The sequence below is a fragment of the Olea europaea genome, chromosome 14 (genome assembly GCF_002742605.1).
Source record: "Olea europaea var. sylvestris chromosome 14, O_europaea_v1, whole genome shotgun sequence".
Classification (NCBI taxonomy): domain Eukaryota; kingdom Viridiplantae; phylum Streptophyta; class Magnoliopsida; order Lamiales; family Oleaceae; genus Olea; species Olea europaea.
In genome coordinates, this window is record NC_036250.1 from 10,794,965 (window position 1) to 10,811,025 (window position 16,061).

The 16,061-nt window shown below is 28.6% G+C and overlaps 2 protein-coding genes across 2 annotated transcripts; one reads left to right on the top strand and one right to left on the bottom strand.

The window, feature by feature from the left end:
• Positions 1 to 1,075: 1,075 nt before the first annotated feature.
• Positions 1,076 to 3,190, bottom strand: LOC111409503. The gene is made up of 2 exons (XM_023039548.1): positions 1,456 to 3,190; positions 1,076 to 1,167 (listed from the first exon to the last, which is right to left on the bottom strand). Exons 1-2 carry the CDS (start codon positions 3,188 to 3,190, stop codon positions 1,076 to 1,078), a joined length of 1,827 nt encoding a protein of 608 aa, XP_022895316.1.
• A 7,989-nt stretch (positions 3,191 to 11,179) lies between these two features.
• On the top strand, positions 11,180 to 14,444 carry LOC111409504. Its single transcript, XM_023039549.1, has 7 exons — positions 11,180 to 11,256; positions 11,555 to 11,608; positions 12,323 to 12,431; positions 12,549 to 12,552; positions 12,634 to 13,665; positions 14,123 to 14,223; positions 14,307 to 14,444. Exons 1-7 carry the CDS (start codon positions 11,180 to 11,182, stop codon positions 14,442 to 14,444), a joined length of 1,515 nt encoding a protein of 504 aa, XP_022895317.1.
• The last annotated feature ends 1,617 nt before the right edge of the window (positions 14,445 to 16,061 follow it).

Sequence of the window (16,061 nt, forward strand, 5' to 3'; positions counted from 1 at the left end):
GGAAATTGATTATTTCAATTGATAGATTTTAGGAGCATTTGATTGAGAAAAATGATCCTTCAGATCCATCAAAATTTGTGATACGATTTCAGCATACAAGATACTTGGACGGATTTCAGGTGAGACAAAATTAAGAATCCAACTTCCAACCAAATCATTACTACGTTCCCAGTTGGAAACATCATCTTTCTCCTTTGAAATTGGAAGTGATCCTCCAACAAAACCAAGTTTGCTTCTTGCACGAAGTGCCATTGTTACTGCATGACTTCATGATCCATAATTGTCTCCTGTCAATAGAGGTGTAACAAGAACGATAGAGGGACTATCTGAATGATAAATGGCATAAAGGTCTGATTTGATAGATGGCAACGATGATGATTATGTGATATTGGTGGCAACAGTTTTATCAGACATTGTGAATGAATATGAGACTGGAAAATGATATTGTTTACAACTCTAATACCATGTGAAGATGGCTAAAAGGAAAATGAGAAGAAGAAAATGTTTTTGTGAACTGTGTATATTTCATTCAATTGTTATAGGCAAATTTACAAGATTCAGATATACACAGTGGGAAAATTGATAACTCTAAAATCTAAAAGATTAAAATTTATAAGATTGTATCTCCATACAATACCTGGATTGCTCCAAATACACTGAAGTTGCTACCAAGTGACAATCCAAGTAAAACATGTTCTTAAAGTAGCACTTTTAAATGGGTCTGGGTTTGGACGGATCTTGTGAGGGTTGGACCACGTGGTTTGTCTCCAATTTAGGCCTAAGCCTGAAGATCAATCATGGATCATCACTGCCACAAAACTTGCTTGGCATTGCAACCCGACGATAAGTGAATAATCTATTATAGTGATCAACACATTATAACAACATAACAATATTAAACGACAGATCTAATCTTCACAATATGCAGGATAATGTCTAATAATATGCCAACAACAGGTGCCACTAGGTATTTATGATAATACATGTATGACTAACAAATCACAACGGTTGTGTGGCAAACTCCAATAAACACACAAAAAAAGATGTTTATAAACAACAACTTCCAAAAAGTGTTTTATGCTTGGTTGTTCTCTTCCTCATCATCTAACTCTTCCACTTCCCCGCTCACATGAGACTCCGCATCGCCTTCATCAGTTCCCAAGGCTTCTGAAAACACAAAATTTAGCGTACTTCAACTTTTTACACTATTTACGTTTAAAAGAGTTTCCTTTAAAATTCAATTTAAAATGTATATTAGGTAATATTATCTTCATGCATTATTTTGTTATTTACAATTAGATACAAAAGAACTTTTTACTAATTTTTACTTTGTGAAATGTAAATTTAATAAAAGCCTAGATAAAAACTGATGTCTTCATAATTGGAACATGAATATTAATAATAAATTCCGAGGCAAAATCTGAATGGAACTAGAGAACAACTGTACATTCATACCTTTTGTAGCACTTGCACGAAGTTCTTGTATATCCAAATGCACCTCACCACTTGAAGTAGTAACAATATTCTCACTGCTAGGAGTTGGGCCCGAATTACCATGGTTAGTATTTTTGAGAAAGGTACGCCATTCGTCAATATATATTGATTGATCAGGTGATAGATTGGGAATTTCACGCTTCTGAAGAGCTTCCAGAATGCCTTGAGTTTCTCCCAACATGTAACTTGCCTCCTCTATACTTTTCTCCCGTTCTTCTATGGCGCTATTGCTGCATTTCTTGAGTATAAGACGAGGTATATTGGTCAGGCATGCAGCAAATATATCTGCAATGATAACTGACAATCTCTCAAACACTTGAGTATCTGATGCTGAATGGTAGCTTTCCTCATAGACCAACAGCAAACTGTTGCTTATTTTGTACATTGAATTGGCAATTATGATATTTTCGGGCAAGTTAACTGAGCTTTCCATAGTATTTCCGTTTATTCTACTCGTGAAGTTTCTCAAAATTTCTTCACTTCTATTTGCAAGATTCTGAAGAGTTTCTTTGGAGGATTTTGATACCGTGGCAATTTCTTGGAGATCCATGTCTAACCATTTGTGCCTCATTTCAACTAAACCCCATGCAAAATCTGCAGCGCTCTTGCTATTCACAATTTTTTTATGAACATCCAGACTTTTCTCCATTGGGCGGACATACTTAAAACCTTGAATGACACTTCTTAACAACTGATTCTTCTTCTCATCTTGAACGTTTGGAAGAGCAATCATGATGCTTGTTAGCGTTGCCACGGATAGACTCCAGCAATTAAGAGGTTCTTCGCAAATTATTAAAGAGACTTGATCACTTTCAAATTTTAGTACACCCTCGAAGCTGGTGGATTTCTCCATAAGCTTCATTAGACATCTTGGCTGACGCTTTGAACCCGTCATTATGAATGAATTAATAGAAGCGTTAATGAACATCAGGCGTACTGCTTCTACTGCCTCACTTTCTAGAAGTACAAAATAATTTTCAAGATCTTTCTCGTAACCAAGCCTGTGTTCTGATTCAATGGGATTGACTGAGGCCTCGGATTCCCCGGAGTAAAAGTTCTTCATTACATTGAGGCATCTAATGATCAAGGGTTGGAACAACATAGAAACAAATAGTGTCATGCTTAATAGGTCCCCAATTAGTTCCCAATAACCACGTGGAATCTTGACTGGTTTGAGGATAATTAAAAAAAGTACGCATGCGCAAAGCAATTTATTTATGATCACAATCGCTATCTGAGCTCCTATACAAATGTTGAGAAGTAGATTTCTCGTTTCATAAATAATTTTTCTAAGCTTCTGGTATCGAACATGTGATGATGGGAGCCTCTTTTTCCACTCTACCAATCTGTTGATCCTGTAACTCTTTATGTCTAAGGAAATACTTGAGATGGTACATGTTTTAATATTCCGTGCCATGTAAAATGTAGCTAATAGGATTCTTCCAAAAGACATGAAAGTGCAAAGAACTATGCCTGTAGATTGAGCATAATAAACTAGATACACTGAGCATTTATAGTCGGAAGCAATTTCTGGCTTATTGTTTGTAATCACTTCTAATCCATCGACAGAGAAAATTATAACTATCAACGATATAACCCAGAAGTCACCAGACCGTGCCATCACTAACCGAGGGTCACCTGTTTCTGCCATCACCCAGTACTTCTTTACATGTGACTTTAACTTGTCGAAGACCATTATTTCGTCTCGTTATAGTTCCTCTGCTGAAGTTCTTGCGTGCAATTCGTTATACTTATGTTCCAAATGCATTTTTCTTGTAGATACTGTTAAAGTAGAAGAAATCAACATAAAGAGCACATAAACATCTATAACTACAACCATCACAAGGAAATCATCTTCAATCACGCCTGTTAATACTTGGATGATAACATCTACCGCGAGACTCACTTTAAGCATACTAATTGCTGTTAAGTTCACAATAATTTCTCTATTATTCATGGATCCTAGAGAAGGCATGGCATGAGCAGTTGAAGCACACGAGAAAGCAAAGCCAACTCTTTTAGCGGCTTGATCATACGTACCTGGCATCGGGGTAGTTAGATCCATTGGTAACTTCACTGCGATGCCTATCAGAGCCAAGAAAGTAGCATTAAGAGCAGCATATCTGCAGGGGAACCATAATTTTTTATGGTGCAGAGAGTGCACTTTATCAGCAAAAAGTAAAAGAGTCAATATTCCAGATGCTACAGCAGCGCATACGGCTATCCATGGAATTGGTGCTTTAGAGTCAATCATTTTGTTGAATCATTCAGCTCTCTTCCAGCGACTGCACTTTGGATTTTAAGATGGGGATGCTCGAGGTCATACGAAATTTCTTTGTTATTTCAATGCAACTTCAGCTTGTATTTTCTACCCGTTGATGTATCCATAAAGAAAAACATATCCAATAAATAATTGGGTGAGGTTTAGAGTGGGAATTCTTTTGGATTAATAAGAGGAAATGCCCCAGGTCCCAGCCTTGAATGTTTAGTTAGTATGCTACTTAATAAGTTACCATTCACACGTTAGCGCTTATAATATTATATTAATTGTTGACTGACTTAAATTTTCATCAACTATTTAAGCTATGCCTAAAAGGGACAAAGTTAGTATCTGAAATGAATTATGTTTTGAAAAACGTAACTTGTCAGACAAATACCCTCTTAGACTGTGCTTTTGATACATATAATACCTCTAATAAAGTAAACTCTTTTATTTATTGAACATAGAAATTCTAGGATACGAAAAATCATTATCTACATTGTTTAAATTGAAATTTTATCGAGAGTTACTAATTTTCATCTAAAATAACATTTCATTAATGACTGTTAAAAATTGAGTCCCAAATAAACCATTTAAATTGAGAGATACATTTTCACCTGATTTTCAATGATTTGCGTTGACTAATTAAACCCTACATTTATTAAGCATATTGTAAACTTTTCAATATCCCAAGTAATTTGGGTTTGACGTTGTGGTCTAAATATGAAAATTTAATTAAGTTATGAAAAACATAATGTCGCTGAATTCTCCTCCCAAATTATGACTTTTATAAAGGTATGAATTAAATTATACTCTTTTATCTATTGAAATTTTCAAGTTCTCATATCTGAAGATCATTGTCTAACATATTTACGTGGTTAATATTTTAATGATAGTACTAATCTTTGTTAAAAATAACATTTTATGATTGTTCAAAAAATGATGTGGTAGTAAATTATCGATAGCAACATTATTTGCGTGGACTAATTAATCCCAACATTTCATCCTCTAAAAATAGACTTGCTTTTGTTTTCATACAAATTAAAAAATATATAATTAATATAATTGAAATTATAATTTTATTAACATTTTCCCTCTCAATATTTTGTAATTATAATTGAATAAAAGAAGAAATAAATAAAAATAAATAGAATAGTAATTTTTTTGTAAATTTTTATAATAAGAAAATCAAAATAAAGGACTTTTGACAATAAGAAAAGTGAGAGGGGAAAAGCCCTTTCACATGTGCTTAACTTTTCAATGAATTTGAAAAAAGAGGAAATAACATCAACACATTGTGTGATTTTTTAACTTTTCAATTCAAAAATCAGATTTAAAAGTTTTTGGTTAAAAAATCAGAAGATAATTCAACCTTTGAATAATAATAATAATAATAATAATAATAATAATAATAATAATAATAATAATTATTATTATTATTATTATTATTATTATTATTATTATTATTATTATTATTATAAAATAAAATTGATATACATCACCCATAACCCAACCCCAACCCGATTTCACTCCAAAATCATAAATCATTTCTCATTTGTGACTCTTCTGAAGTTGAGGAAGACGAAGAGAAGGTATTGCTACTGCATGCCCATCGAATCGAACAGCACTCAAACCCAACCCATGATTGAACCCAACATCCCAAACCCACGCTTATTTATTTCATAGTGTTTTCAAACTCAGCAATTACTGAGAGATTAAATCTAGTTGAGAATTGGGGAGCTCAGAAGATTCACGTGTAAATAGCTCATGAAAGTAATTAATCGCTAAAATTCTTGATTTAGACCTTCAAATGTATCTCTATTTTTCAATAAAATAGTGTGAATAATAGATTTGGTTATTCATTTTTTTTTTATCACACAGTCAAAAGTACTTGGTGTTTCGGTCCCCCATTTGAAATTTTGAATTCATTCATTTTAGCCAAAAGTAAGAAATTTTTTTGATTACTTGCAAAATTATTTTATTGAGAGAATGTAAGTGTTGAAAATGAGTTTAAAGAAATTTAATTTTGAAAAATGCGGCTCAAACGGGGGTTAATTGTCTCGGGTCATCAGTAATGTTACAATTAATATCAACAGTCCATAGCACCCAAATTTGTTTCAACGGAAAATTTTATAGCTAAGAGATTAAGTATAGTCCAGTTCAAAACTAAAAAACAGGGTTTATTATTTTAGAAATCAAATATTGGTTAAATTTTATATATAAAAAATTAATTAAAAATATATATTGTATTTATTGAATATTATTAAGGTCACAATATTATATAAATTATGGACACAAGTATGTATTAGTTACAATTACAAACGTTACAGTCACAGCTTATTTCTCGATCACAATTTTAACAAATTTATAAGTAATATATTATTTTTTAATCACAAATCACAAATTTTAGAAGTTGCAACTTATTTCATGATCATAAAATATCAAATTAATTGTCACACATTATTTCTAGGTCAAAATTAAATTTCTAATCACAACTTCGCAAATTTTTAAATCACACATTATTTATTGGTCACAAATTATGTATTTCATTAGTCACACATTAATCAATTTATTACTGACAATCAATCAAACAATTTATGACCACAAAACCAATTGTGACAACGACCTCACCACTGCCTCCGGTAGCGCTACCGTGAACACCACCGTAGTAGGAACAAAGTGTACATACATACATGAATCTAGGAAAAATAATTCCAAGTTCACTGTTTGTCTTGATTGTGAATGATTTAACATACCAAAGGAATGATGATAATAACCATTTCATATAATCGATCAGAAATTTATAAAAAATTAAAGCTTATAATTTATTTTTGTTTTCGTTTTTCAGTTAAAAAAAAATAAAAATACTTGTTAACCTTGAACAAGTCCACTTTGTGCCAAGAAAGAATATCTACATATGTGTATGGAACGATATACGGTCTTATGTTAAAGTTCTCATACCAAACAAATCAACTAAAGTTTGATTTCAAGATATTCAAACGGTTAAAATTTGCAAATTAAACTAAAAATGTGATTAAACTCCCCACATTCGACCAAGTATTTTTCAAATTCATTTATTATTAAAATGATCATTTATAGGCATCAGTTCATGATTATTTTCTCAAACTTTTTGAACTAATAATTTACTTTGGACCATCGTGTACTATCTAGAACATATACCAAATATACTCTGGCTCCCTTCAATGTTAGAGAAGAAATAAATTTAGAATAATTACTCTCAAATACAACGTGATTTGGAACCCAACAAGTCAATATTTCTATCTTTTTTTTTTTTTTTTTGGGGCAAGGTGTCTTCCATGTAACCTCAAATCATGAATCATGTTTCATTTCCACAAAAGTCAGTGTAAAGTGTATATAGAGAATTTGAATTTTCGTTTTCAAAAGTCCTCATGTTTGAGGTTTCAATCTTGGTGCAAGGTATCTTCCATGTAACGTCACGAAGAGAATCTCTACTTTCAAAAGGAGAGATTTCTCCTTTTGATTTTTCAAAAGGAGAAAACTCTTCTTTTACATAGAGTGATGACACTCCGCGCTTGAAGTGATTCCACTCCGTGCACGGAGTGATGATAATTTTTTCAAAAATTTTATTTATAGTAATTTTTTATTAATAAATATTTAATTTTAAAAAAACTCCTCCTTATCTTAAAAGAGAGAATGTGAGGTTTACTGTTCTCTGTGCACGGAGCAATGTTTTGGAGAGAGAGATCTTTTTTTTTCTTTTTTTTTTTTAGCAAATTTAATTTAGATAAATGTGTTAGTGTAAAATATATTTTAAAAATTAATATATTTACATATCTACTTAAAAATTTAATTTAATATTTTTTACTTATAAGTAACTTTTATAATTATAAGTTTTTTTTTTTTTACTTTTAAAGAACTTGAAGTAATTTTGTGAGAAAATTGTCGAGAAAAAATAATAAACATTAATAAAGTAATTGATTTTTTAAGAAAAAGATGAGTTATGCGCATTTTTAACACACATGTTTGATGTACATTTAACTATTTTCGATATTCATTTAGATCATTCGATGTGTCTATGATATATTTCTCGAAATGAGTTTCGAAAGAATATAAAAGATTTATTTATTCGACTACGGTACAATCATCTATGAATTTTTAAAATTAACTTGTTATCGAAATTCTCGAAATAATAGTCTGAAAATGCCTATTTTGACGCCTCGTAACATTTGCCACAATTGGCCGTTTCGTGCACCGTTAACGACATGTAATACTATGCCATGAGTACTTCAAAATGATATCAAAAGTGTAATATTTCGAATTCATTTGATATCCCATAATGAGTCCGAAAATGAAAACATAAGTATTATATATATAAATAAATAAATAAATAAAAATAAAAAACCAACCAACCTTTAAGCAATGCTCCGTGCACGGAGCTTGTTTGCTCCGTGTATGGAGCTAACAATGCTCACGGAGCAATGTTGGCTCCATGAGCATTCTTAGCTCTGTAAGCTCCATGCACTGAGCATTTTTTTCCTTTCTTTTTCTAACTTTTATTTATAGCAAATTTTTATTAATATTTAATTTTAAAAAATGACACATATCTAAATATTAAATAAAAAATGTTGAAGTTAATATATATATATATATATATATTTTACCTATAAGTAGTTTTTACAATTATAAATTTTTTATTTACTTTTAAATAATTTGAAGTGATTTTTTTTACTTATAAGTAACTTTTTACATTTTAGATAGTGTAATCTTTTTATTAATATTTAATTTAAAAAACTAAATATATCTAAATATTTATACTTAAAATATTTTAAGTTAATATTGTTTTTACTTATAAGTAGCTTTTGCAGTTATAAGAGAATGAGGGATTAATATTTTTTGACCTATAAGTAGTTTTTACAATTATCAATTTTTTTGTTACTTTTAAATAAGTTAAAGTGATTTTTTATTTATAAGTAACTTTTTACATTCTAGATAGTGTAATCTTTTTATTAATATTTAATTTAAAAAAACTAAATATATCTAAATATTTATACTTCAAAAATTTTAATTAAATATTTTTTTACTTATAAGTAGTTTTTACAATTATAAGTTCGTTTTACTTTTAAATAACCTGAAGTGATTTTTTTAGTTATAAGTAACTTTTTATATTTTAGAAATAAGGAATCATTTTTATGTATTAAAAAAAAAAAACATATGTGGAGTGAGAAACACTCCATGCAGTGTTTCTCACTTTTATGCATGGAGTGGAATTTCCACTCCGTGCATGGAGTATTTCCACTCCACATATTATTTTTTCAATTTTATTTAAAGTAATTTGTTTATTAATATTTAATTTTAAAAAATTAAATATATTTTAGTATTTACTTAAAAATGTTGAAGTTAATATTTTTTTACCTATAAGTAGCTTTTACAATTATAAGTTCTTTTTATTACTTTTAAATAACTTGAAATTTTTTTTACTTATAAGTAAATTTTTACATTCTAGATAATGTAATCTTTTTATTAACACTTGAAAGTAGCTTTTCTATTATGAGAGAATGAGTGATTAATATTTTTTTTTACCTATAAGTAACTTTCATTTTTAAGTGAATATTTAGATATATTAAATTTTTAAAATTAAATATTAATAAAAAAATTACTATAATTTAAATATAAAAAAAAAGAAATGCATAACCATAAACTTTATCACTCCGTGCACGGAGTTACCTTTTATTTAAAATTATAGTAATTTTTTTTATTAATATTTAATTTAAGAAATTAAATATATTTAAATATTTACTTAAAAATATTGGAGTTAATATTTTTTTAATCTATAAGTAGCTTTTACAATTATAAGTTTTTTATTATTTTTAAATAACTTGAAGTGATTTTTTACTTATAAGTAACTTTTTACATTCTAGATAGTGTAATCTTTTTATTCATACTTATAAGTAGCTTTTGCAATTATAAGAGAATGAGAGATTAATATTTTTTACCTATATACAAGTAGCTTTTACGATTATAAGTTTTTTATTATTTTTAAATAATTTGAAGTGTATTTTTTACTTATAAGTAACTATTTACATTCTAGATAGTGTAAAATTTTTATTAATATTTAATTTTAAAAAACTAAATATATCTAAATATTTATACATAAAAAATTTTAAGTCAATATTTTTTTTACTTATAAGTAGCTTTTACAATTATAAGTTCGTTTTACTTTTAATAACTTGAAGTGATCTTTTTAGCATTTTATTTTTGTCACATTGGTTTTCACATTGAACTGATTTGGTCCTTTGAATCTGACACACAATACTCTTTCTTTATTTTCTCACGTTATTAACTATTAACTATATCCTATAATTTTGTTAGTAGTAATATTTTTTTAAATAATATTTTGCCAAACTATAGCTTTTTTTTAATTGGTGAAGCAGAAACGATGTCATTTTTATTTTACCTGCAACATACATGCTTTGAATCTAACACACAGTACTCTTTTTCTATTTTCTCATGCTATCAACTATCGATAATATCTTATAATTTTATTAGTAATAATATTTTTTTAAATAATTTTTTACATAAAAGTTATTCTTTATTTCTAAAATGTAAAAAGTTACTTTTAATTAAAAATCACTTCAAATTATTTAAAAGTAAAATGAACTAATAATTGTAAGAGCCACTTATAAGTAAAAAAAAAATATTAACTTAAATTTTTTAAAGTATAAATATTTAGTTTTTAAAATTAAATATTAATAAAAAGATTACACTATTTAGAATGTAAAAAATTACTTATAGGTAAAAAAAGCCCTTCAAGTTATTTAAAAGTAATTAAAAATATATATAATTGTAAAAGCTACTTATAGGTAAAAAATTATTAATCACTCCTTCTCTTATAATTGTAAAAGCTACTTATAAGTAAAAAAAATATTATCTTAAAATTTTTTAATTACAAATATTTAGATATATTTAGTTTTTTAAATTAAATATTAATAAAAAGATTACACTATTTAGAATGTAAAAAGTTACTTATAAGTAAAAAAATTACTTCAAGTTATTTAAAAGTAATAAAAAAATTTATAATTGTAAAAGCTACTTATATATAGGTAAAAAAATATTAATCCTTCATTCTCTTATAATTGCAAAAGCTACTTATAAGTATTAATAAAAAGATTACACTATCTAGAATATAAAAAGTTACTTATAAGAAAAAAATCACTTCAAGTTATTTAAAAGTAATAAAACACTTATAATTGTAAAAGCTTCTTATAGATAAAAAAAATATTAACTTCAACATTTTTAAGTAAATATTTAGATATATTTATTTTTTAAAATTAAAAATTACTTTAATTAAAAAATAAAATAAAAAGAAAACATATACTAACACTATGTGCACGGAGTGTTTTAACACTTTGTGCTTTCCGTGCGCGGAGCTTTAACACTCCGCACATGAAGGCGAGTACTCAGAGACGGAGTGAAGAGGGCAGCACTGGGCTAGCCCATGTCCATTACAAGCTCAAAAAAGTGTTAGAAAAATTTTAGTTTTAGTCCATTAGCCCACCCATTTTTTAAATTCAACCTGGCCTAAAAAAAAAATTTTAATACCCAATAGGCAATAGCCATTGCCCAACACCCGATTATACAACAAAATGGACAAATATATCTCCATTTTCATTCCACCTGCCTAGATTTACGTGTCTCTCTCTCTTGATCTCTGGCTTTTTTATTGAAATTTTTGAAAATAAAAAATTCCCAATTCTTTAAATAACCCTAATAGGCTAATCCCCAACCTTTGTATTCTTTTCCCTAATTACCATCTCAAAGGAGATCGTCGGCCACAAACAAGGAAGAAGAACAAGTGAAGTTTGATGAGTTTCGGTCAGCTTACGACAACTTCTTTGATAATTCGATTTGAAACCCATTTTTAGCCAACAACACATTTCCTTCCATTATTGATTAGTAATTGTGGCCGTTTTTAATATTAATGTCAAGATTTAGAATAACCTTTTTTTTGGGTATTACAACTATTTTTTTGGCAAGGTGTTCAGTGTTCTGATGTTTTAATTTTTTTTTGCGATGTGTAATGTATTTGATTAATGATAATTTTATCTATGTTATGTTGATAGGTTATATTATTATGCGACAATTTTTTTGGAATTGGAATTAATTAGGCGTGCAAATTTGCCATTGTAAATAATTGAAATTAATTAGACGTGCAAATTTTGCTCAACTTCAATGACAGTATTAATTTATAGAAATAAAATGAGAAAGAAAGTCTTTAATACGTCCTCCAGCATTTCATTCTGAATCTGAATTCTGAAATGATTTTCATTGGATTATATAAGCATTAAGCAAATAACAAATGAATAGAAATATAAACATAACTGATTAATGTATTATACAGTACAAAATAATTGAAAAATAAGTGATTATTGACAGTTGGATTACACGTTTCCTCATCATGGGGACAAACTCCATTTAGAACATGTATCTCATGGTTAGTAAGTAAATGGTTCTAATTTTTATTATGCTCATTTATTATTATTATTTTTTTTGCTATGTTATTTTTATGGTTATAATTTTTTTTAACAGGCATTTGATTGGTTTGCTTATAAAACATCTAAACAAGCTTAATAATTCATCTAATTGTCATGTTCACTTCGTCGGCAAGACGACAACAAACTATGTAAGCACTAAGCAGGTATTTCACTTGACCTTGATTACCTTGAATTATATTTTACGTTCGAGTATTAGTTTATGATGATTCTTAGATTTGGTGTTGAATTTTTGGCTAGTTATAATATTTTTCAAAGGTTAGATAAGTAGTTAAAATGTTGCTAGTGGATTGTTTTTGGATTGTTGGGATACTGAAATGTTTTTATTTTTTTTTTAATGCTTTTTAGATTTTAATATGGAACCAAATCGACCTCTTGACAAGAAAGGAAGAACCTTATTATCTTTCTTTACAAAGAGCGACAAATCCGAGAGTACTCCAACTCCTACGGTACCCAATACTCCAATTACTACTCCAACTCCTACGGTACCCAGTCCTCCAATTGTATCTCCTGAAATTGAGCGATCTTCACCTTTCAATGTTGAGTTAGAACCATCTGATTCTATAGAACAAGACCCAGGAAAAAGAAAGCAAATATATGAATATCCGTTTAATGAACGTGATCAGATTAGGCGTGCTTATTTAAAAGTTGGGCCTTATCAACAAAACTTTTCGAGTATCAAAGCAAAGAATATGGAAAATAGAAACGTCAATTTCAAGAGCATTGGTACAATCAGTATTCTTGGTTGGAGTATTCACCTTCAACACATAAGGCATATTATTTTTTCTGCTTCATTTTCCTCAATGAAAGTGTTTCACCTAATATTTCATCATTGGTTATTGTTGGATTTGATAGTTGGAAGAGGGTTGGCCAAGGAAGTAAATGTGCATTTCTTTGTTCATATTGGCACAACATCTTCATCATATCATAATGGCTGTGAGGGAAGAGCTGAAGATCTAATGAAACCAACTCAACATATTGACAAGGTAATACACGCTGTATCAAGTGAGGAAAAACAGAAAAATCATTTGCATCTAATGACCACAATTATGAGTGTTCGGTGGCTAGCACTTCAAAGTTGTTTATTTAGAGGTAATGATGAATCTCCATCTTCACTGAATCGTGGGAATGTTCTTGAAATGGTAGATGCATTTGGAAAAATGAATACAAAAATAGGAGAAGTTGTGTTGGGTAATGCTCCAAAAAATGCTACATACACATCCCCAGACATTCAAAAAGAGATTTTGAGCATTATGGCTAATAGAGTAAGACAAAGAATCCGTAAAGAAATTGGGGATGCAAAGTTTAGTATTCTTGTTAATGTAGCTCGAGATGCATCTTCACAAGAACAAATGGCTATTATCTTAAGGTTTGTGAATGGTAATGGAATTTTGACAGAACGTTTTTTTTGCAATCAAAAGTGTTAGTGACACTACATCGTTGAATATTAAGAATCAAATTTCTGAAGTTCTTGTTCGTTTCAACCTTCAAGTGCAAAATATGAGAGGTCAAAGGTATGATGGTGCTAATAACATGCGTGGTGCTTGGAATGGATTACAAGCATTATTTCTTATAGATTGTCCATATGCATATTATGTCCGTTGTTTTGCCCATCGTTTTACAACTCACGTTGGTTTCAGCAGCTAGGGATGTCGCAGATATTAATTAGTTTTTTTTCAGATTTGGACAATGTTAATTATATAATTACATCATCTCCTAACTGCATCAATGAGTTGAAAAGTTCCCAAAAAAAATGAAATTGAACATTTGTTGGAAATTAGAGAACGAGAGACTGGAAGTGGGGCTAGTCAAATTGGTAACTTGCAATGAGCTGGAGGTACTCGTTGGTCTTCTTATTACAACTCTGTAAAGAGTTTGATTGATATATATGCTGTAACTTACAAGGTGCTTGAGTATCTTAGTGATCATTCTCCAAATGTAAGAACTCGATCTGAAGTGGGTGGTGTATACAAAAAATTGACAACATTTGAATTTGTATTTATTTTGCATTTAATGCGCAGAATGTTGGCAATCACGGATGTGCTTTATCAAGCCCTTCAGAAAAAAACTCAAGACATTTTAACTGCTATGAGATTTGTCCATACTACAAAAACTATCATTCAAGAATTGAAAGAAGATCACTGGGAAGAATTTCTTGAAGAGGTGAATTTTTTTTGCTGAAAAAATGATATATATATACCTGACTTTCATGGTTCATATATGGTTGGTCGTTCTTGTGGTCGTGAGTATCCTACCATCGAACATCATTACCACTTCGATATTTTTAATGTAGCCATAGATTTTATGATGATGGAGTTAGATACAAGATTTAATGAGACATCATTAGAACTCCTTTCTCTCGGCGTGGCATTGGATTCGAAAAATTCTTTTGAATCATTTAACATAGATAATATATGCAAGCTTGCAGAGAAATTTTATCCTCAAGATTTTACACAGCAAGATATTTATAGTTTGAAAGTTGAGTTGCAACATTATCAACATGATGTGATTTCTGAACCTCAATTTCAAATATCTACACTTTATGATTTATGTCAAGATTTGGTTGCAAGTAGAAGATCGGAGTATTACGTCACTTTGACTAAATTGATTCGTCTAGTATTGACACTGCCTATTTTAACGGCTACCGTGGAGCGAGCATTTTCTGCAATAAAACATGTGAAGACGGAAATTCGTAACAAAATAGATGTTGATTTCCTTGCTGATTGTATGACACTTTACATTGAACGAGAGTTTTCTTTGAATTTAGATTTAAATTCTATTATTGATGAATTTTATGCTATAAAGTATCATCGGGTACAACAGTAACTGATAATATTATATTATGACTTTTTTTGTTATTTATGAATTTTATTCTTTTTCATTTTTTAAATTATAATAAAATTTTTATTAATTTTTAATTTTAAAAAATTAAATATATCTAAATAATTACTTAAAAATGTTGAAATTAATATTTTATTATCTATAATTAATTTTTACCATTATAATTTTTTATTACTTTTAAATAATTTGAAGTTATTTTTTTACTTATAAGTAACTTTTTACATTTTAGAAATAAAGAATAACTTTTATGTAAAAATTGTTTAAAAAATATTATTACTAATAAAATTATAGGATATGCTTTTTTTTGCACAAAACTGGACAGTGCATTTTTGTCACATGCGTTTTCACATTCAACTGATTTGAAATGAGTTTGGTCAAAATGGTTTGATTTTTTTATTATATTATCCCTCCTTATCTTACTATTTATTTTTGTCACGTCGATTTTCACATTGAACAGGTTTGAAACTAGTTTGGTCCTTTAAATTTGATACACAATATTCTTTCTCCATTTTCTCATGCTATCAACTATCAATCATATCCTATAATTTTATTTGTAGTACTATTTTTTTAAATAATATTTTGTCAAATTGTAGCTTTTTTTTAATTGGTGGAGCAGAAACGACATTGTTTTCTATTTTACCTGCATCTTACATGCTTTGAATCGGACGCACGGTACTCTTTCTTTATTTTCTTACGCTATCAATTATCGATCATATCCTATAATTTTATTAGTAATAATAATTTTTAAATAATTTTTTACATAATAGTTATTATTTATATCTAAAAATGTAAAAAGTTACTTATAACTAGAAAGGTCATTTCAAGTTATTTAAAAGTAAAATGAACTTATTATTGTAAATCTACTTATAAGTAAAAAAATATTAATTTAAATTTTTTTAAGTATAAATATTTAGATATATTTAATTTTTTAAATT